Genomic DNA, 22,216 nt, shown 5'->3' with positions numbered 1-22,216 from the left:
CGGCTCTCCCCTGCTGCAGTGCAGCATCATGATGGCATCACTGGGCATGCTAGGCTGAAGCTCAAGGTAGAGAACAACATTCTCATCACCACACCACCATCTCTCCAAGATTCCTTTGTAAGGAAGCAAAAAAACAAAGGCCATTTACTACTCCTCTACTACAAAAAAGAGGTTTTGCTTGTACACCCCAGCAAGGAGGTCTGGCTGCAAAGGCCCTGTATTGAAGCAGAGTCCCACTGATCACACTTTTTGCACAGCAATGTTGTCACCTTCTGTCCTTTCCCTGGACATACCACGCCCTCTGGGACAATGCCTGCCCTCACTCTGGTGTTTTTCCCTAAAAGGGGTGGGGGGGATGTTCACCAGCAGCAAGTATCAGCAAGAGCAGTCTTTACAGGGATGAGGCCAGACTGGAGCACAGGAGGGTTTCCAAGGAATTTGCTTCCCACCTCATGAAAGCTTCTGTTTCACACCCAAGGTTTGACTCCAAACATCCCCCCAGCTGTTGGTTTTTCAGGCCAGCTCGACTTTACCAGAAGGATTGTTCTGAGGCTTCTCTGTGCCAAGGTCATGTCTGGTTCATTCTGCTTTTGCAAGAGATCACTCTGCAATACAGGGACTTGTTTAAATGCATGGCCAAAGCAATTTGCTGCTTGACCAGAGACTGAACAGAAGCAGAGATGAGAGATTATATCTACTGGGTTTGTGTGCTGCAAGACTGACCAAGATGTACATCCCTTCAGGGAGGACTGCAATCCATGTGCTTCAGTGAGTTTTGCCAGCTCTGGATACAATTTCTGGTCTGGCTGGTTAATATTCTTTTAGGGTCAGGGTTTGGCAACAAGGCTGCTGGGCATTAATTAACCTGGCTAATGGTTTCCTTTTCAGGCAAGATGTGGATCGCATCTGCTCTCTGCCTTAGTGATTCTCTTTCACAAATGGCTGTGCCTGGCCACGGGACGGCCGGCACTTGCGAGACCATTTCTCAGGGGCTGGCAAAGGCATCAGAACTGTGGCCTTATTGCCAACATCCTTCCACAGACAACTGCTAAGTGAATAAAAAAGACATCCTTCACATTCACAAGCCCCCCAAATGTTTCTAGAATGATCCATGGGGAGGAGCCATGGCTGTCCCTCAATTACCAGCCGCTTCCCTTTTTCATTCCATGCAAGCATCTGGAGGCTTAAAAACCCAGGCCCACACAGCTGGAATCTGCAGCTGAGTTGCATCATTAAAAGGCTGTATTAAGAAAGCACAGAGTAATGGCAGCAGAACAGGAGGCAACAACATGAGCTGGCTTCGGGATTGCAGTTCTTTGTCGTTCCCTTTCTATTAGAAGTTTCTCTTGTGTGTGAAAGAAAGAAAAATCCAGATGGCAGCCCTGTATGTCGTGCTGTAGCCGGCTCCAGGTTGACTCAGCCGTCCAGGGTCAGTAAAAGGAATACCCAGCTTGCTGGGGGGGGGGGGGGTGTAGAGGACTGGGGAAGGCAATGGCAAACCACCCTGTAAGAAGTCTGCCAAGAAAGCATCATGAAAGCAACATTGCCCCAGAGTCAGCAACGACTGGTGCTTGTTCAGAATTGTATTGATTCTACTGGTCTGTAGTATATCTGAAAACAAATTATGAAGTTGTGGTGAAATGAAAATAAAGGCCAGACATCCACATCCATGGTCACTGGGCATACCAAGAAAGTTCCAAGTGGGCAGCCATGTTGGTCTGAAGCAGTACAACAAAGCAGGAGTCAAGCAGTACCTTTAAGACCAACAAAGTTTTATTCAGAATGTAAGCTTCTATGTGCTAAAAGCACACTTCTTCAGGCGAGGGGATCAGGTACAGTGTAACTTGTTCTGTTTTGTATTGCCATAATTCTAGAGCAGTGTTACAACTGGTTGCCAAGACAAGACAAAACCAAAGCCTTCTCCTGTGTTGGTGTCAGCGACAACAAATACCGTAAGTAGCGGAGGGGGAGGGGGGATGTTGCCTGTCACTCAAGCATAAAGCCGACCTTCACTTGCAAAACTATGATAATTGTTGGCCCAACAACAGCATACCAGGAAGGGGTATTTTTCTGGTTTAAAAAGAAGTTGGGTTTTTTTGCAGAAAAATTGACCCGTGCATGATTCAAGCACAAGCAGTGAATAGAGCCATCTGCAAACATCAGGCAGCTGAAAGGGGGGTGGGGGGCTGACTTTGTTGTTTAAAACTGTCGTCTTCTCATCCCCTTTGCAAATGAAGCTGCATTAAAGCACTTAAAAAAAAAAAAGACACCAAAACCCTGCTTGCCTCCTCAGGGAGCCTGTTCCACAAAGAGGCAGTCAACATTAAAAAGAAAACATCTTTAGTGGATTCCAAGTCACCAACCACATTGGGGTGAGGGGGTGGCCAGAATATGGTGACCAGAACCACCCCCCGGCCCCCCAGGAGCATGGGGGTGTCTTTCAACTGTCTTTAGCCCTGGGAGGGTGTCCATTTGGGAGCCAGTGGAGGGGGCTGCTCAAACTCACATCTGCTGCTGGCCCAGCCCCAGGAAGGGCCCTTGTGAAACTTCAAGCACAGCAACCCCCAATGGCAAAGGTGCCTTTTGCTTCAGGAGAGACTTCCGGTTTTGGAGTATCTGATTGCATGAAGAGGAGCCCAATCCCACAGAGGTGTTCATATGTCCATTTCCATAGGATCTACCTGTCCTTACTAAGCCTTTCTAAATTCCTGGGGTTTATCCCTGACAAATCATGGTCCCAATTTTGTCTTTGTCTGACCTTTCTGGAGAGTTTGAGGATACCTTTGAAAAATGTCATTTATCCTCATGCTCCTGTAACTGGCACCTCTTTTATCACACTTCCATAGCTGTGCCTGAAACAGAATCATTGGTTTATCAAGGCCCGTCTTGTCTACTCTGACAGACTGCATCTCTCCAAGGCCAGAGGTCTTTCACATCTCCTTCAAACTGATTTTTTAAACTGGCGATTCCAGGGATTGAACGGGGGACTTTCTGCATTCAAGGCAGATGCTTGGACAGAAGCTTCCATCTCATTCAAAGAGGTGCCAGCTCTCAATAATCAGGCCTCTGGCTGTAGTTTAGAAAAGACTTTTATTGATTTACACAATACTGCAGTCATGACTCTTTGTGTCAGATCTGGCTATAACCTCTTGAGCCAGATCTATATACCCTCTCCCGGGCTGTCACTAGCCCACCAAAATTTGTAGCAAAAAGCCTACTCAAAGCAAAGGTAGCAGTTTCTCACCCAACCCCCCATTGTGTCCCAGCTGGTGTTGAGACCATCTCTGCGAGGAGATGTCGTGTCCTTGAAACCCAGACACAAGACTCCCGCGCAGAGTGGATACTTCATGTGTTGCAGGCAAAAGCAACCCCACAACATCCCCATCAGAGTTACAGCAGACTGTGAGGCCTGCAGACTCAGCAAAGACAATAAGAAGTCAATGCGGCTCTTTGGGTGGTGTCATGGTTAAGAGTGGCAGACTCTAATCTGCAGAACCGGGCTTAATTCCACTCCTCCTCCACTTGAAGCCTGCTGGGTGACCTTGGGCCAGTCACAGTTCTCTCTGGACTCTCTCAGCCCCACCTTCTTCACAAGGTGCCTGGTGTGCAGAGAGGAAGGGAAGCTTCCTGTAAGTCACTTTGAGACTCCTGATGGTAGAGAACAGTGGGGTATAAAAATCTACTATTTTTCTTCTTTCCATTGGTGAAAGGCACTTGCAGCAGTGGAGATGGGGGGGGGGTGCTGATTCTCTCCTCCCATTGCATGCCATCACTTTGCTCCTCCATGTTGTTCTGACCGGGGGAGGGGATCCACTGATTCCTGGGGGCAGGATATTGGGAGACACCACAGACTGTGCGGGGTGGGATATGTATGTCAGAAAGATGCTTCCATGAGCATCGCTCTCCTCTTTCTCTCAAGAGCATCCAAGCCTGCACAAGGATATCTCACAAAACTGCTTTTTGCTGCATATTAGTTTGCAGGTACAAAATCAACTAAATATCAATCTACTACTTTCCTTTACAAGAATTTGACCCCAAAGCAGACAGCTCTATATTTATACAACTATCCCAGGTCCCGGCTTGCCAGCTTGACTTTTGATAATGCAACAAGCACAGCAGCCTGGATCCCTGCTGGGCTGTTGTCCCTATGCAGTGAGGCTGACTCAGTGGCTCAGGAGCCACACGTTGTTTGTGGCCCTTCTGGATTCTGCTCCCCAATGTGGCCCCTTCTTCCACATCCCAGGTGGGGACTGAGGGTGGGAGGTGGTTCAGAGGAATGGGTAAGCTGCAAGTGGGGCCCTTTTGGTGGACAGTAATTGCAAATGTGACTCTCTGCATGCCACTTGCTGCTGCAAGGGAATAGTGGCAATTGCCATTGATTCCCATGCACACCCTGCCTTTGCCCCTCCGTTGTGCATGAGGCTCCCTGAAACAAGGAAGTTCTGCTCCCTGAATCTGCAGGTGGTTGGAGAGGCCTCTTCAGTTCTGTGTTTTGAGCATCCCCTGCATATTTTGCTTGTTTAATTAAAAACAACAACTAAAACCTATCTAAAGCAGTTAGACAGGAGTGAAGGGGGGCTGTTATTGAAGAAGCAAATATCAGGAGGTGCCCTAGGTACCATCACAAGTGGGTAATAAGCACTTGGGTCCCTGGACCAAAACGGCTCCTGTGAGCAATATTCCCTTTAAGCTGTGGAGTTTGTGAATACAGATTCCAGTTTCTTCTTGTTAAACAGGAACTAAGGTGGGATGGAAGGCAGTGGAGAGGACAGCTGAGGGCCAAAAGAGGAATGGGAGGAGGGGGCGAAATTCCACACACTGCTACACACACACACACACCACACACACAAGCAAAGGCAAGCATTACATGGCCATTAAAAATCAAGACAAAACATGATTTTACTGCTTGTGGTTTATTATTCTTAGGCATATGTTGGGGGAGCGGAATCAATGCTTGAAAGTAAAACTTAACATCCTCTAACCAGAAAATGGTAAGAGCCCCGAGGTGCAGAGTGGTAAAGCTGCAGTACTACAGTCAGAGTCCTCTGCTCACGGCCTGAGTTTGATCCCAGAGGAAGCTGGTTCAGGTAGCCAGCTCCAGGTTGACTCAGCCTTCCATCCTTCTGAGGTCAGTAAAATGAGTACCCAGCTTGCTGGGGGGAAAGTGTAGATGACTGGGGAAAGCAGTGGCAAACCACCCCATAAAGTCTGCCATGAAAACGTGAAAGAAACATCACCTCAGAGTTGAAAACGTCTGGTGCTTTCACCTTTACCTTTTTAACCAGAAAATGTCCAGAATGTCTGTCTCTTCATGCAACAACGGATGCTTTCAAAACTGGTCAATACTTAGAGCTTCAAATTACCTGATCTTGTTTCCAAAATGGAACCATGACAATAGGATATCCCTCCTCAATCCCCCCCCTTCCCCAGCACCTAGTATACAAGCATGCCCTGCTTTTGAGGGACAGAGGCTGTTTCACTAGCTTTTAATTTTAGTGGCTAAACAGAATGATTCAAAAGCATTTCTGGATCCCTTGCCACACTCATCCTGACCTCATGCTAAAACAACCCACACACAAATTAAATAGCCAGTGGGAAATTCCAATGACTATTTCAGCAAAGTGCTTCCGTGGCAGGTTTCTGGGTGTCTGATCACCTGGGCATGCCATGGAAATGCATGAGTGGTGCAATCATTCGAATCATTTCCGGTGTGTCCTCCCCCTCCCCAACCCCACTCCAACATGCATTTTAGCGCCCCCATAGCACATGTGTGCTTGTCTGCTTTTGAGCACTGCACAGTGGGACTTAGAAAAAACCCAACCCAGCCATGGGGCCATGATTGTGGTACATTAGCAATGCGAACAACCAACCACGGACCTGCAGCACTATGATGCCAGCTTAGGGGGTGCTGTCTGATTGACAGAAATCGCCCCAAACACAAGTAGCTTATTTAAAGCCAAGATACTTCCATTGCAACTTGCTTGTCTGACCACACCCTTAGTTTCACACACATACTGTCTGTTCAACTGAGAAACACATAAATTTCCCAGCAGTGCAAATAGTGTGGCAATGACACAGGGGAAGGAAAAAGCTGAAGGCCCTTCTCCTGGCAGGCCATGGCCCTGAACCAAATCAGCCCTGTGCCTGCCTGGGATGCACACATGGGAGGCCAAGTCCTCAACAGTGACTACGAGGAGGACTTTGTAATGTGTGAATAGGTTCCAATCCTCAGCACAGCCTCCTGGTCTTCTAATACTAAGCCTGCTAAGATCTGTTGCAGTGATAAAGAGATAACAGCAGAGGACATTTCCATATTTTCATTACCATATTTGCTATTTTGAAAAGACGGATACAATCATTATCTATAATAATGATGTAATGATGGTAATAATCCGAAGACACGTATATGTTCATTTTGTTTATTCATACATGTCTGCCTTGAGATCTACCTGGAAAGAAACAGGATTTTTCTAGGCTCTGAAAGTGGCATTAACAACTTGGAAATGGCCCCCTGGGGCTACCTGCAGTTGGCTGCCTGTCCCCTTCTCTCTCCCTTTATCTTTTTTGCACATGACTCATGCGGAGCAATAAGGAGCAGACGAGCAGCGCTGTCCAGAGGGGAAATGGCACCTGCCAAATTATTCGAACAGTCATTTTCCTTGCAAGCTTGGAGATACTCTGAAATGCCAAAAGAGCAAGAAAGTCCAATTTTACCGAGCCAAAAGGCACAGGACTGTTTAGCGCTGACAGGCCAAGGACTTCTTCATGTCCAACAGAGGTCTGGGTGCTTGGGGATGTTCCAGTCTGCAGCATCCAGCACATGGGAAGTGGTTGATTGGGACAGGAAGTGGGGACACAAGCCTTTTCTATCAGATGGCAGCAGAAACAGGTGTGATGGCTGGAGTGGGCAAAAAGACAAGGCTGCTGACAAGTTAGCAGCACCAGTCACAGGCTGCAGGTTTACCCGGGTTTAATACTGACACCATCACAGAGCTCACTGAATGACCTGGGGCCTGATTTCTCTTACCTACCTCTCGAGGTTATCATGGGGATGGGAAAAGCACATATGCTGTCCTGATTTCCTTGGAAGAAGCACAGGGTTAAAAAAAAAAAGTATGACTTGGATACAGACTGGACCAGAGCTGTGAAGAGTGTTTACTAGGTAGGTGGCTAGTCCTGGAAACTGTTAAGCATGGGGGGTTCGAGTCATTCCAGTTCTTATTCAGTTTTTGTCTTTCATTTGCTTTAAAGACATTTGCTTCCCTTTTGATTAAACAATGATCAACAATGCTGGGGAAGCAGCAGATTTATTAGGGCCCCCTCCCCATGTCGAAACCCCTCTTAACGCAGCCATTCCTAGGCCTCCTAGTAAGTGGAGGAACTCTGAACGCCCCTCTCCTCGATGCTGGGCATATTCACCACTGGGGAGTCCTTCCTTGATTTTGTCCTTCTCAAGAGCTCAACATAACTTTCAACAGCTACAGTTTGTGCAATGCCCAGCTGTGCCCCTGAGGGCACCGCACAGGCCATGCGTGCACATTGAAGGCCATAGGCGTGCTTTCTGTGCACATCTGCCAGTGGGCTTGCCATGCTTTGGGGTCAGCATCTGATCCCTTGCATGGGGCGAGCCGGGGCTGCCCAGCCAGGACCGCCAACCTGGGAGCTCCTTTACCTTAAAGGATTCCAAGAACCCTCCGTGGCCTCCGTTCTCCAGCTTGTCTTCCTCAGAGCCCAGGCCCAGCATCAGCTGCGTATGGAGGTGGAGTTCATCGTGGAGGTTGTCCAGAAGGGCAGCTCGTGTCCGGTCCTGGAACAAGGTTCAAAGAAGGCAACCCAGTCACCCACTTCCTTATGCATCAAAATCAATCATTTTGAAGCAAGTTACAGAACAAGAGTAACTGAACTGGAATAATGGACAGAAATAACGGAACATGAAACCAAGTATATGTTCCAAAACGCAGGTTACATAAAAACAAAAACCAGCCAAGATCTTTAGAAATGTCATTCTGAATTAAACAAAAAACATAGTGGGCCCCTTTTGAAATGATTAGAAAGAGGGGAGAAGGTTATTCTCATGGGGGGGGGGGGGGGCGGGGAGAGCAGCAGCAGCAGAAGAGTTGATTTCATACCCTGCCCTTCACTACCCAGAGGAGTCTCAGAGTGGCTTCAGTCTCCTTTCCCTTCCTCTCCCCACAACAGACACCCTGTGAGGGAGGCGGGGTGGAGAGAGCTCTGAGGGAGCTGTGGCTGACCCAAGGTCACCCAGCTGGCTTTATATGGAGGACTGGGGGGAGTCTCTCTTAACTCCTGCACCAACTTGGCTCTCTGGAAAGGTTGTTCTACAACTCTGGTGCCACCACAAAATGGCCTTGCTGCACGTGGAGACTGATCTGGCCTCTCTGTGGCATACAACAGAAAGCAAAGCCTCATTAGCCACTGTCAAAACTTGTCCATATGTAAGTAGATACTTTACAAGATGCCCCAGAATCAAACCATTTAGGACTTTAAAGTCAAATCCAGCACCAGCTTCAACCAGGCTCAGGAACAAATAGGATAGCAGCATAGCTGCTCCATTGGTTTCCTATGAACACAGCTTTTGTGTAGAGGAAAGCAACGAACATTTACAATGCTGAAATCGTTCTCATAGTTCCATAGAGGTTTGAAAGACATCTTCAGGCCTGGAGCTCTGGATGTGCCCCAGGAACTTCTCACTGTGTGGAAATCTGGTGTGTGCATAACAATATACATAACTCATGTTAATGTTTATAATGTATCTACAGAAATGCAATCTTCAATGAATACTCAGCCTAAAGCTGAAATAGTGGCTATTAGTAATGGCGTGTTATGTTGGGGGGAAAGTTTGAGTCAGCATCACAGAGATCAAAGGGCTCAGGCCAATCCTGAAAAAACACACTATGGAAGAGAGGAATATTTCAGTGGCTGTCTTTAGAATCATAGAGTTGGAAGGGACCTCCAGGGGCATCTAGTCCAACCCCCTGCACAATGCAGGAAACTCACAAATACCTCCCCCTAAATTCACAGGACCTTCATTGCTGTCAGATGGCCATCTAGCCTCTGTTTAAAAACCTCCAAGGAAGGAGAGCCCACCACCTCCCAAGGAAGCCTGTACCACTGAGGAACCGCTTCAACAGTCAGGAAGTTCTTCCTAATATTGAGCCGGAAACTCTTTTGATTTAATTTCAACCCACTGGTTCTGGTCCTACCTTCCGGGGCTACAGAAAACAATTCCACACCATCCTATATATGACAGCCCTTCAAGTACTTGAAGATGGTGATCCTATCACCTCTCAGCCGCCTCCTCTCCAGGCTAAACATCTCCAGCTCCTTCAACCTTTCCTCATAGGACTTGGTCTCCAGACCCCTCACCATACCTGTATTCCCTTGTAAAGCCACTTCCCTTCCAAGTGGCCTATCTACTTCAAGGCATCAAGAATGTCTGCTATTGAGGCTAGTGTAACGTACTCAAACAGGAGACGCAAGTCGGGCAACATTCTTTATTGAGAGCACGTTGCAAGAGAGGGAGCACGCGGGCCGGGCCCCGCTTATATACAAAACCCCGGTTCAGCCTACTGGACAGGTCAGGCCAATAGTGGCCTGTTGAACTTCCCGCCGCTGCTGGTGATGGGCGGAGCTCGTCGTGCCTTGCGCTGGGCGACCAGCCACCTGGTCGCCGTCGCGCAAGGCCTGACGCGCTGCCGATACACTACACCCCTCCCCTCCTAGTGAATGCACATAGTCTTGAAGATAAGCTGGGGGTCGCCGTTCCCTGGTGGACCGGCGTAGGGTTTCCGGGGGGACCCCGGCTGTCGGTGGTTCCGTTGGAGGTGGTGTCGGCCGCGGCTGCAGGTCCGATTCTGCCGGTCTATCGGTCGCTGCCGGCCCGGCCGCTTCCGGTGTCGGGATACTCAGTGGGGGGGATGCGTCCTCCGGTTGAGCCCTGGGCGGCTCCTCCTTGGGTTTCCCTTCTTCCCACCCCACTGGTTCCTCCGGTATTGTGCGGCAGCGTATTTGGTCAATGTGTCGCCTTACTACCTGGCCCCCCTCTGTGGATATGTCGTAGTGGCGGGAACCCGTGACCCTCAGTACTCTTCCCGCCACCCACTCGGGGCCCCTGGCATAGTTTCGTGTGTACACCGGATCGCCCGCAAAGAACCCTCGGGCTGCGTCCCTGACCTCGGGGTCCCCGCGAATGTCTGAAGCCCAGTCCGGGTGCAGCCTGTCGAGTCGTGTAATGAGCTTGCGCCCCATTAGGAGTTCTGCGGGGCTCACCCCGGTGACAGGGTTGGGAATCACCCGGTTGTCGAATAGGAAGGCCGCTAGTCGGTGTTCCCAATCTCCCTGTACTATCCGGCTTAAGGCCTCCTTTGTAGTGCGCACCATGCGTTCGGCTTGGCCGTTGGTGGCCGGATGGAACGGGGCGGACCGTATGTGTTTGATGAGGTACCTCTAGAGGAACGCCTGGAACTCCCCCGAGGTAAACGCCGCCCCGTTATCCGAGACGATGGTGTCCGGGATGCCGTGGGTGCATAATGCCCTGCGTAGGGCCCGGATGGCAGAGGCTGAGGATGTGGATGCCACGGGAAAAACCTCCAGCCATTTGGTGTAGGCGTCCACGATAATCAGGAAGATTTGCCCCTGAAAGGGCCCGGCGAAATCGAGGTGAAGCCTCGACCACGGCTTCCTGGAGGGTTCCCAACGTGTGGCGGGCGCACTAGGCGGATCGGGCCTCGACTCTTGGCAGGCCTGGCACCCCCGCACCCAGCTCTCAATTTCCCCGTCCATCCCCGGCCACCATACGTAGCTTCTGGCCAGGGCCTTCATGCGAACTATGCCGGGGTGGGTCTCAGGTAGGGACTCTAGTACCCGCTTTTGCAACTGGGGCGGCACCACCACCCTGCTTCCCCATAAGAGACACCCCTTGTGGGCTGTCAGTTCCTCCCTCCTGGTCTTGTAGGGTTTGAATTCCTCCCCCATGTTCCCCTCCGGCCACCCCCTCACCACCCAGTCGAGCACCCGTGCCAGTATCTTGTGTTTCTGAGTGGCCTTGGCGACCTCCGCCGCGTGTAGGGGTTGTTCCGGGAGGCTTTCCACTAGCATGATATGGTGCGCAGGGGCTGGGTCTGGGCCCTCCTCGGGCAGCGGCAGCCTACTGAGGGCGTCTGCGTGGCCCATGGATTTGCCCGCCCGGTGGACCAGAGTGTACATGTAGGAGTTCAGGAACTGGTTCCACCTCAGTACCCTCTGGGACAGGATTTGGGGGGGTTGGCGGTCCGGCGCTAACAGACCCAAGAGCGGTTTGTGGTCGGTGGCGATCGTAAACCTACGCCCATAAAGATAATCATTGAACTTGTGGACCCCCGCTACTATGGCCAGCGCCTCCTTATCGATCTGCGCGTAATTTCGCTCAGCCTGCGTGAGGGTGCGAGAGTAATATGCTACTGGCACCTCCCTCCCGTCCGGGAGTTGGTGCCCGAGGACGGCGCCCACCCTGTATGGCGATGCGTCGCACGCCAGTATGACCGGGAGGTTCTCGTCAAAATGGTGGAGCACCGCATTGGAAACCAGCGTGTCCTTCACCGCCTGAAACGTGGCGGCTTGGCGTTTGCCCCAGACCCAAGGGGCATTTTTGTCTAGCAGCCTGTGTAGGGGTTCCGCCAGGGCTGCCTTGTGTGGGAGGAACGTGTGGTAAAAATTTAATAGGCCCAAGAAGCTTTGGAGTTCGGCCTTGCATTTTGGGGCTGGGGCCTGAACAATGGCTCGTGTTTTCTCCTCCGTTGGGTGGATCCCTGCTGCGTCTACAGCGAACCCCAGGAACTCCACTCGCGGGACGCCCAGTAAGCACTTTTCCCGCTTGACCTTGAGCCCCGCTGACTGGAACCGACGGAGTACTTCTCGGAGGCGGTTGTTGAATTCCTCTGGGTCCGGGGCGGCGATTAGAACATCGTCAAAAAACGGTTGGACTCCGGGGATTCCTTTAAGGAGAGCATCCATTATGCTTTGGAAAATCCCCGGAGCCACGCTCACCCCGAACTGTAGCCTCCGCACCCTGAAAGCCCCCCTGTGCGTAACTATAGTTTGGGCCTCTGCTGTTTTTTCGTCTACCGGGAGCTGTTGATAGGCCTGCGCCAGGTCCAGCTTCCCAAAGATTTTAGACCCGGCTAGGGCCGCCAGGACGTGGCTTACTACCGGGACTGGGTACGGATTGTCTTGAAGTGCCCTGTTTATGGTGCATTTGTAGTCGGCGCATATGCGCACCTCTCCGTTGGGCTTAACCGGTGTGACTATTGGGATCTCCCACGTGGCATACTCTACTGGCTCCAGTATCCCCTGGGCCGTTAATCGGTCCAGTTCTGCCTCAATCTTAGGCTTGAGCGCGAACGGCACCCGCCTGGCCTTGAGCCTAATGGGTCGGACTGTGGGGTCCAGCGGTAGGGAGATGGCCGGCCCCTTGTAACTGCCCAGGGACCCATCAAACACATCGGGGAACTCTCGGCATACGTCCCCGACCCCGCTGGTGGATAGGATTTGCCCCACCCCCTCCAACCGTATTCCCAGGGGTTTAAACCATGCCAGCCCCAACAGGGTGGTTAGCTGGCGCTTGACCACCAAAATGTCCAACCGCCCCTTGAAGGACCCCCGCTCTACATTCACCCGGGCCCACCCCGCGGTCTGGACCGGGTTCTTCTGGAAGTCTCTTAGAACAAAGTCCGCTGGTCTTGTCTGAAACCACCTCCCGGGGCACAGGTCTCTCAGGGTCTCCTCCGATATAATCGAAATGGAGGAGCCCGAGTCCACCTCCATTTTGCATAGAGCGCCCTCGATGCGGACCGCCATTTTGATTTTGTTGGGGACGCATGGGGGCAAGTTCAGTACCTGTAGGGAGGTGGATGCCGTGGAGTGGTAGTCTGCCGACTCTTGGTGTGTGGCTGGCCTTCGACGGCCCGTTCTGGCCCGGCAGGCCCTCGCGATGTGCCCGGTCTTTCCGCAGCTCCGGCAGTCCCAGGACCTGTATTGGCAGTCCCGCCTGTTGTGGGGGCCCCCGCAGCTGGCGCACTTGGGGGCCTGCGGCCATTCCGCCGATGGGGGCCGTTCGGCCGCTCGGGGGCGCTGCGAAGCTCGGTTGGGCGGGCCGGCTGGTGGCCGGCGCAGCTGGTGGGCTTCTCCCTCCTCTGGGCGACCCTGGTCCAGGTCCTCGTGGTGCACGGCGTCCTGCCGACCCCTGGGGAAGGTCTTCGAAGTCCGCTCGAACGCCACAGCCTCGCTGAAGGCGCTCTGTAGGGTGAGCTCTTCCTTGGCGAAGAGCTTCTGTTGGAGCCTCTCGTCGCGGAGACCCCACGTGAATCGATCGGCCAGGGTCTCATCCAGCTGGGGGAAGTTGCAGTTCCCGGCGATCTTGCGGAGAGCCGCCAGGTAGTCGGCGGCCGATTCCCCCACTGCCTGGTCCCTTCTGTGGAACAGGAACCGACGGGCCACCCGCGAAGGCTGTGGCAAGAAATGGCCGGTGAGGAGCCTGATGATCTCCTCGTAGGACTTCTCCGTGAGGCAGACGGGAGCCGAGAGACCCTTGGCGATCTCGAACGTGGCTGGCCCGCAGACGCTTAGGAGAACGTCCCTCTTCGTGCCGGCGTCGGTGATTTTGTTGGCCCTGAGGTAGAATTCGACCCGCTCCGCGTAGGACTCCCAGCCCTCGGGATTGGCAGGGTCGAATGTCTCGATGTAGCCGGTGGTCCCGCTCTGGGTGGCCATGGTGGCGGTGGTGGTCGGTGGTTGCCCTCGATCTCCGCCGTAGCCGATGAGGCTAGAATCCCATCCTCGTCGCCAGTGTAACGTACTCAAACAGGAGACGCAAGTTGGGCAACATTCTTTATTGAGAGCACGTTGCAAGAGAGGGAGCACGCGGGCCGGGCCCCGCTTATATACAAAACCCCGGTTCAGCCTACTGGACAGGTCAGGCCAATAGTGGCCTGTTGAACTTCCCGCCGCTGCTGGTGATGGGCGGAGCTCGTCGTGCCTTGCGCTGGGCGACCAGCCACCTGGTCGCCGTCGCGCAAGGCCTGACGCGCTGCCGATACACTACAGCTAGAATGTCACATTACAGTTTATCACATACAGGGCTTTTTTTTTAGCTGGAATGCACCAGAATGGAGCTCCAGCTGGGTTGCCCAGCGTTCTGGCTCTGCCCCCTCCATTGCACCTGCTCAGCAGAGGAGAGCTGCAGACTCAGCTGCCAGATGCAGAGGCCACCAGCCATTAGCAGCAGCAGCAGCAGCTTAGTCCTGGCCTGCCCCCAGCAACCCAAACATGGATGCCACCACCGCTGGGAGCCTATGAGTTGGGTGGCAAACAGCTGATTTTCTTTGTGTGTCTGCCCCAGCTTGGGAGAACCTTGTGCAGACGGGCCTCTCTGAGTGGGCGATGGGAAGCCTGTTGTCCTTTTGGTGATGGGCAGGGGAGGCAGCAGAGAGATGTTCCTGGCTGGGGAAGCCTCACCGTGGCCTAGCCTCTCCTGGTTGGTGGCTGGGAGGGTCCCCTCTCTTTCTTTTACTGTCCTTCACTTCTCTCTTCCTGTCTATTTGCTTTATTTCCAACTCCCTCCCCCATCTATCTCTTTCTTTCTCCTTATGTTCCCACTCCCACCTCTCTTTATGTATTTATTCATTTCTGTCCACTTGCTTTATTTCTAATTCCCTCCCCCCCCCTCTATCTTTCTCTATTTTTTCCAACTCCCTCCCTCCCTTCCTTTTTTTTTCTTTCTTTCCTTCCTTCCTTCTCCTATTTGCTTTATCTCTCTGCCTGTCTGTCTGTGGAGCCTGAGTGGTGGGTGTTGTCTTCTGAAGGACCGCTGCTGGGGTATGTGGGTGCCTTGAAAGATCCAGTGGGAGCAGCTGCAGCTTCTGCATGAAGGGGGGGAGGGGGCAGGAGCCGGCTACCACCAGTTTCACTTGCACTTGATTATCCCAGCTGGTATGGCCTAATATGCTAATGAGTGTGTGGCCTAATATGCTAATAAGTTAATATGCTACTATTAGGGGGTGTGGTCTGACATGCTAGTGTGTTCCTGCTGGGCTTTTTCTACAAAAAAAATAGCCCTGGTCACATATATGATCTGGGTTCCTCTGACCTAACTTTGATTGTGACCCAGACACTGGGGGCAGGGGGCCTTGTTGAACATATGAAGCCGCCTTCTACTGAATTAGATCCTTGGTCCATCAAAGTCAGTATTGTCTACTCAGACTGGCAGCGGCTCTCCAGGGTCTTAAGCTGAGGTTTTTCATGCCTATTTGCCTGGACCCTTTTTAGTTGGAGATGCCAAGGATTGAACCTGGGATCTCCTGCTTCCCAAGCAGATGCTCTGCCACTGAGCCACGGTCCCTCCTCTGAGCCACGGTCCCTCCCCAAGTGCACGGGGGCCCCAATTCAGATCAGGACAGCAGCCTGAGGGGAGGGACGGTGGCTCAGTGGTAGAGAATCTGCTTGGTAAACAGAAGGTCCCAGGTTCAACCCCCGGCATCTCCAACTAAAAGGGTCCAGGCAAATAGGTGTGAAAAACCTCAGCTTGAGACCCTGAAGAGCCGCTGCCAGTCTGAGGAGACAAGACTGACTTTGATGGACCGAGGGTCTGATTCGGTATAAGGAAGCTTCATATGTTCATATGCTCCACTGGAGGGAGGGAGGGAGGGAGGGGCATCACATGCAGCCTGGCCTGCCCTGACCCAGATGAAACCAGCTTACCTCAAGCTTTGCAAATTTGTCCGACTTGCAACAAGCAATCTCCGCATTGATCAGCTTGGTGAGAAGAAACTCACGGAATTCAGAGTTCTGGAAAGGGATGGGGCAAAAGATGTGAGGCTGGCAGATCTCAGACCCCTTCAACATTCAGATGAAGCTGCCTAAGAGCACGTCAGACCACTGGCCCATCCAGATCACTACAGGCCCTTCAAACAGGCAGAGTACAAAGATGGACAGATGGATGGACAGATGAAGCTGTCATGGATCTAGCTTAGATTTGTCTTCTCTGGCTGCCAATAGCTCTCCAGAAAGAGAAAAGATCTCTCCCAGCACCTGTAACGTTTGTTCCTTTGAGGTTCCACAGACTGAACTAGGCATCTTCAGTATGCAGAAGAGGAGTTCTGCAGCTGAGCCACAATCTCTCCCCAAAATGGAACATACTGAATGAAGATACCTTACCCCAAGTTAAATTTCTAATAGGATCTGCTCCGCCACTGAGCCATGGCCCCTCCCTGATCACCAGCGCAGTTTCCAAATATCATGGGATATAATAGCATTAATCTCTGCAGATCCCTTGTGCATCTCTGAGTCTGGAAGATGTTTCTTCCACAAGGTGGAAAGAAAATTAGAAGGTTCAGTGGGCAGAGTCCCCCAGCTCAATTCATAATTGGCTCATTGTTTATTGGAATTTCCTCAGAGAACTTCAGAGTCTCAAAGAACAGAGTGTCTTCTTATGGGCCCTCTACTCCCATCACAAATTTCTAAGCTCCCCAACCAGTGGCAAGGACAGCTGGCAACAGTGAAGGCCTCACTCTGACATTGCCCTGCTCTTAGGCTAACCAGATCAAAGTTGCACCTCAGAGAAGACAGAGATGACCACAGACACATATATGTACATATGGGGATGCAAAATCACAAAGTACAGCTTTCCTGGGACCATGTCACTTGGAAATGCAGTGGAGGTGTTACATCAAAGGCTTAGGAGCAGGGCCACCAGGAAAGATGGCAAGTCAATTGCCACTGCTTACATTTTGATACACAGGAGGGTTTGGCAGTGATGGACCGAATGAAGGGACATCTTCTCGGGCAGTGACTGCTACCTACCAGAAAGAATTTTTAAACAAATATTAGCAAGAAATGCACAAACAGCAATCCAGAGATGCAACAGACCTAGCGCATAAGAAGAACCCTACTGGATCAGACTGTGAGTCCACTTTGTCTGGCATCACATTTGTAGCAGTGATTGGCCACATCTCAGATGCCCACAATCAGAACACGAAGGCAACACCCTGTTAAATACTGGGTTCAATGGAAAGAACGAGGACTCCCAGAGCAGTGATTAGCATAACGATTTACAAGCATGCAAACCTCAGGCCGTGGCCTGCTTATATACAGTGAGACTCCACCCCACTCCCAACCCATAGGTGCATTAAAGCTGGCCCACTAGCCCCCTATAGTTAGTCCCAGGCAGCCCGACCAATCAAGCTGCAGCTGTTTCAGACCAACCAAGCTGTTTCAATCCAAGTGTTCTATTGTGAGCAGGGATGAAGCTCACTTAGTCACTATGTACTCCAGAACATACAGAATCACTATTGGTGACATGCTGGGAGTGGGAAGGAGAGGGCCCTCTAGGGCTGCCAGCCCTGCACTGGCAGATGCTGGGAAATCTGGGGGGCAGGACCGAGGGAGGGTGGAGTCCTCAGTGACCCTCCCGGAAATTCTGCAATCTCTGTGGTAAAGACCACAGGCCAGAGGTTTCTGACCTTTTTGAACATGCAGACCTATGTGGAATTCTGGCATGGCACAGTGGGCTCAGCCACAAAATAGCTGCCACAAAATGGCTGCCACAGGAGACAGTCAATCACAAAAATATTACCACATATTAACTTAACCATCACAGTGCAGATCCCTGCACTTTGGTGGCAACTGACTCTAAGTTCTGCAGCTACCCTCAGCTGAAGACACTCTCCAGGTTGTAAGGATAAGGTCTTTTATTGACAGACAGAACACAGACACTTCCAAGGAAGTGTCAGAACTAAAGATGTCAGTGCAAGTCACAGGTTATATACCTTATCTGGAACCGTTACAGCCTCCCGCCTAAATTCAAGCTTCTAAAAATGCGCCTTGGAAAAGAACTTAGTTCTCACAGAAAACTGGGCACCAATGGTTTGTAATTACTTTGTCTCAACAGTTAGATAGGGATGACCTTGAGAGGCAGCTTGTGCTCTATGTAGGCTTACCCTTGAGACTGATCCAGAAACTCCAGCTGGTGCAGAATGCAGCAGCTCAGCTTTTGATAACAGTGCCTAGCTGAGCACATATTTGGCCAGCGCTGCGTCAACTGCACTGGCTACCAATTGAGTATCAGATCCATTCCAAGGTTTTAGTTTTGACTTTTAAAGCCTTACACGGCCTGAGACCAACATATCTATGGGACTGCCTCTCTCCATATGTGCCCCACATATCATTACAATCCAGCACGCAACATCTGTTGACTGTCCCTAGCCCAAAGGATGTCCAACTTGCCTCAACCAAGGCCAGGGCCTTTTCAGCCTTGGCCCCAGCCAGGTGGAATCAGCTCCCTTTAGAGATCCGGGCCTTCACTGAATTTTATCTTTCCGTAGGGCCTGCAAAACAGAGCTATTCTGCCAGGCCTTTGGTTGAGGCAGTGGGTGTCCTACTCCATTGGCTGGCCCTATGCTGCGATCCATTTCTGCTGTAACATTAAATTTATTATTCCACAATTTGAAGTATCTCCTGCCTTTGAAATTTCTCTTTATTACTTTCATCCCTCAATACAGTTATTACTCTCTTAGCATTTTCTTTTCTCAGTCTATACGCCAACCATCTCCCAGGTTTATTGGTGTGTTCAAAATAATTTTGTTTTGCAAGGTTTAATTTCTTCCTGCTTCTTTCGCAAGCAATAGATTAAGCTGATGTTGTAGCTTCTTTATTTTATCCTGAAACTCTTGCTTTGTTGGTTGTAATTTTGAGTTCTTATCTGCTTCCTCTGCTTGCATCATTAACCTTTGGAAGTTCTCAGATCTTTCCTTCTTTCTGGCATTGAATCTAATTGCCAACCCCCTAAAATATGCTTTGGATGTCCCATACCACCTGCATCTTCACCTCCTGTGTTATGTTTTGTTTAAAGAAAGATTTCATTTCTTCTTTTGTTTCTTGATTTTTTTTTCTTTTAGAATTTGAGTGTTTAACCTCCAGTTTCTTCTTCTTTGTATTCCTTAAATTTTATAGTCACTGGGCTATGGCCAGATACCACTCTAGATTGAATCTAAACCTCTGCTAATTCCTCCATCAGACCGGTGGTCAGCCAACACATATCAATTCTTGATCATGACTGATAACTAGGTGAATAATATGTAAAATCTCTTGATTCTGGGTACCTTGTCCTCCACGCATCTACTAGTTCCAGTTCTTCAGCTAATTTAAAAAAAAATTTGTTGGTAACTGTAATCCTTTGGATTTAATTTTTCTATGCAGCTTCTGGTCCAATTGTCTGTCAAAAACCACATTAAAATCTCCAAGCAAACAATATCTGAGTAGTCTAGACTTGTTAATTTGAGATGTAATTCATTAAAAAAAATTCCTGATGATCATTTGGGGCATAGATGTTTGCTAACAAAATTTTTCTACCCTCTATAGTAATTTCCACCAATAGGATTCTTCCATCTTCCAACACAAAGCATAATTGTGGATTGAATTTATCTTTTACATATGTTGCCATGCCCCTCTTCTTTTTATTCAAATCCGTTGCAACAAATAAATTGCCAAGTTTTTTGTTCTTCAAAAAATGTAGGTCTTCTGTCAATATATGAGTTTCTTGTAGGCAAGTAATATCAGGTTCCAATTTTGCTAAATATTTAAAGATTTTCCTTCTCTTTACCAGAGAATTCAGTCCATTCACATTAGTAGAGACTATTGACGCCATTATGAATCTTACTTATCACTGTCTTTTTTATCTTTTTTGATCCGTAGTCGTGTTTGGTATTTCTTTGTGTCACTTGGGTCTTTTTCTTCTTCCTTCTTCTGTCTTCCCAAATTTCTTCAAAAAATTTCCACCTTCCAATCTTCAGGATTTTCCCAGCCTTGAGTGGGCAATTCCACTTCTGGGTGACACTCGAGGAATCTTTCTGATCTTTATGTATGTGTGTGTGTGTGTGTTTAATCATAGAGATTGGGGAAATTTCTACTGCCTACCCGTTGATGGTATTTCCACCACCCACCATTTTTTCTCCAGCTCCTTAAATCATTGAGGGTGGAAAGCTGAGGGCAGCGGATTTCCCACTGTCAGCAGGCAAATGGGAAGCCTAAAGCCACCCCAGGTTCACCTTCCCACTTACAGCCCTTCCCAACAGTAGTGGCTGGCAGGAACTTGAATGAGGACAAAATCAGTTTGGTTCTATTATCTGTTAACAGTCTAACATAAGCATGGGGATGAGTTATGTCCACACACCCTCAAAAGGGGACCAAACTAATGAATGGGAGTGAAAACTGTCCACAGTAACATTATAGTAATGGAGGGGGAGGCAAGATCACATAGTCATGCCACAGGCCTGATGAGGATCTGTGAGGTTTTGCCAAATAACACTCAGATAGACTTCAACTATGAAGACATAGGAAAGCTTTACTGATATGTCACAAGTGCATACTTCTCCCATGGGAGGCTTTGCCTGAAGTGAGAGCAATAAGCACGGAAAGCGTTAAGTAATTCCAAAAAGTGCGGGCTCCCCCCACCCCCCCGCAAGAGCCTTGAAGGTCTAACTACTTACAACTCCATTCACAGATATCCCAGAAATGAAAATCATCCTCAGCCAGATGGTACAAAAAAGACCGCCGCATTTCCAGGCAGTCAGTAGCATCTCCACAGGCGAGCTTGGGAGGGGGGACGCCTCATAACCTTCACCAGGCATCACATTCAGCATAGCAAGATAACAACACAAAGCAAAACATGGCCGGAGACAGAATATGGATCTGACAGGCTCAGGCCCTTGCAGCATTTTCAATGGCTAAATTCATCTCTAAAATGGCATCTGCTCTGACCCCGAGAGAAGATAACTGTGGACGAGGGCTGCTGCCTCTGTGAGGGACAGGTGGACTTTCTAGAGGCAACTGGCTGCTTACAGTGAGAACTAAACAAGGGAAACACAGCCAACATTGAGCAAAACGTGAGGAGGCTGCAAAAAAAATACTTTGTAAACAATAATTACAACCAGTAAATCACATCTCAATATAGAAATTACACACACTCCATAAACATTATACCAGTGCTTAACAACATTCTGCAGTGTATTTATGTTCATGGTGTTTAAAGGGAAAGCACTGCAATCAACTTTTTAACAGCAATTACTTCTAAGTTCAACATAGACTGTAAGACCTGCAATGCAACTCAGTACCTGAGATAAGTATCTGAACCGCCAAACTGAATCTGCACAAAGATGTGAGACTAAATGCAAATATTAGTAGTGAAAACCTTACAAACACAAGAGTGTTCTGAGGCCTATGCAGACTCTCATTAACTACACACTGTCAAATACTGCACAATCTTCACCAATCAATACTCCTTCATCACTTTTAAAGGTACTTTACTGAATAAGCTAGACAGTTTGTGTGGGGCTTTTAGTGCCTCCAAATTTTTGTGATTGGTCCAAATTTCAAAGGGGACTCGCATGTCCTCAACGAAGTGGCACCAAGTCATGAGGGCGAATTTAATGGTGGACGCTTCATTATCCCACACTGATCAATTCCATTCAGTGCCATCACATTTTTTTTTATATGTAAGCACAAGGATGAAGCTGTCCATCACGCTGCTCTTGGAGGAGCACCCCTTCTTGGGCCACATCGCTGGCATTGCATTGGACCACAAATTTCTTTCTCTGGTCAGGGTGTTTTAAGATGGGCTCGTAAGTAAAAATGGATTTGAGCAAATCAAAGGCTCTTTGGCAATTTTCAGTCCAATGGAGTTTTGCACTGGGTTTCTTAGCCTCTGGTTCCTTCCCTTTTGTCTTTAACAAATCAGTCAATGGTAGGGCTACTTGGGCAAAGTATTTGATAAAATGTCTGTAGAAATTTGTAAAACTGTTATGTATGAGAATCCATGTTGTTACCAGTGGTGTTCTTGCCTGGCTCATCAAAGCCTGAAGGACTGAGCTTGTGGACTTAGGAACAATGGGCAGGAGGATCCAAATCTCAACTGCCCTGCTCCAATCACGGGCCCCCTGCTGGTTTGAATGACCTAATAACATGCTAGCATGGGAACTCAGTGTTGTATATAGTTGGCCCAGCAGGCCCTGGTTCCTCAGTCTTGTTAGTGCAGCCACATACCATGCTGTACTCAATAAAGAGCTTGTTATCACTTCCACCTCGCCTCTTCAGTGCCTAAGAACCTACTATATTCTAGTGACAACAAGCATGGGATCCTGGTAGGTGATCCTGGTAGGTGGCACTGCAC

General features: G+C 49.7%; 1 protein-coding gene across 1 annotated transcript in view; it reads right to left on the bottom strand.

Moving 5' to 3' along the window:
- RAP1GAP2 (RAP1 GTPase activating protein 2) overlaps window positions 1–22,216 on the bottom strand; it is a 382,570-nt gene that overhangs the window by 21,975 nt on the left and 338,379 nt on the right. The window contains exons 14-16 of the mRNA XM_060259483.1: window positions 16,779–16,850; window positions 15,754–15,840; window positions 7,673–7,807 (exon numbers count right to left, since the gene is read on the bottom strand). Coding sequence (XP_060115466.1) covers window positions 7,673–7,807; window positions 15,754–15,840; window positions 16,779–16,850 — 294 coding nt within the window. The remainder of the gene's footprint in view (window positions 1–7,672; window positions 7,808–15,753; window positions 15,841–16,778; window positions 16,851–22,216) is intronic.

The sequence above is a fragment of the Heteronotia binoei genome, chromosome 18 (genome assembly GCF_032191835.1).
Source record: "Heteronotia binoei isolate CCM8104 ecotype False Entrance Well chromosome 18, APGP_CSIRO_Hbin_v1, whole genome shotgun sequence".
Taxonomy (NCBI): Eukaryota; Metazoa; Chordata; class Lepidosauria; order Squamata; family Gekkonidae; genus Heteronotia; species Heteronotia binoei.
The sequence above is the reverse complement of the archived record's forward strand: the minus strand, read 5'-3'. Positions and strand labels throughout refer to the sequence as shown.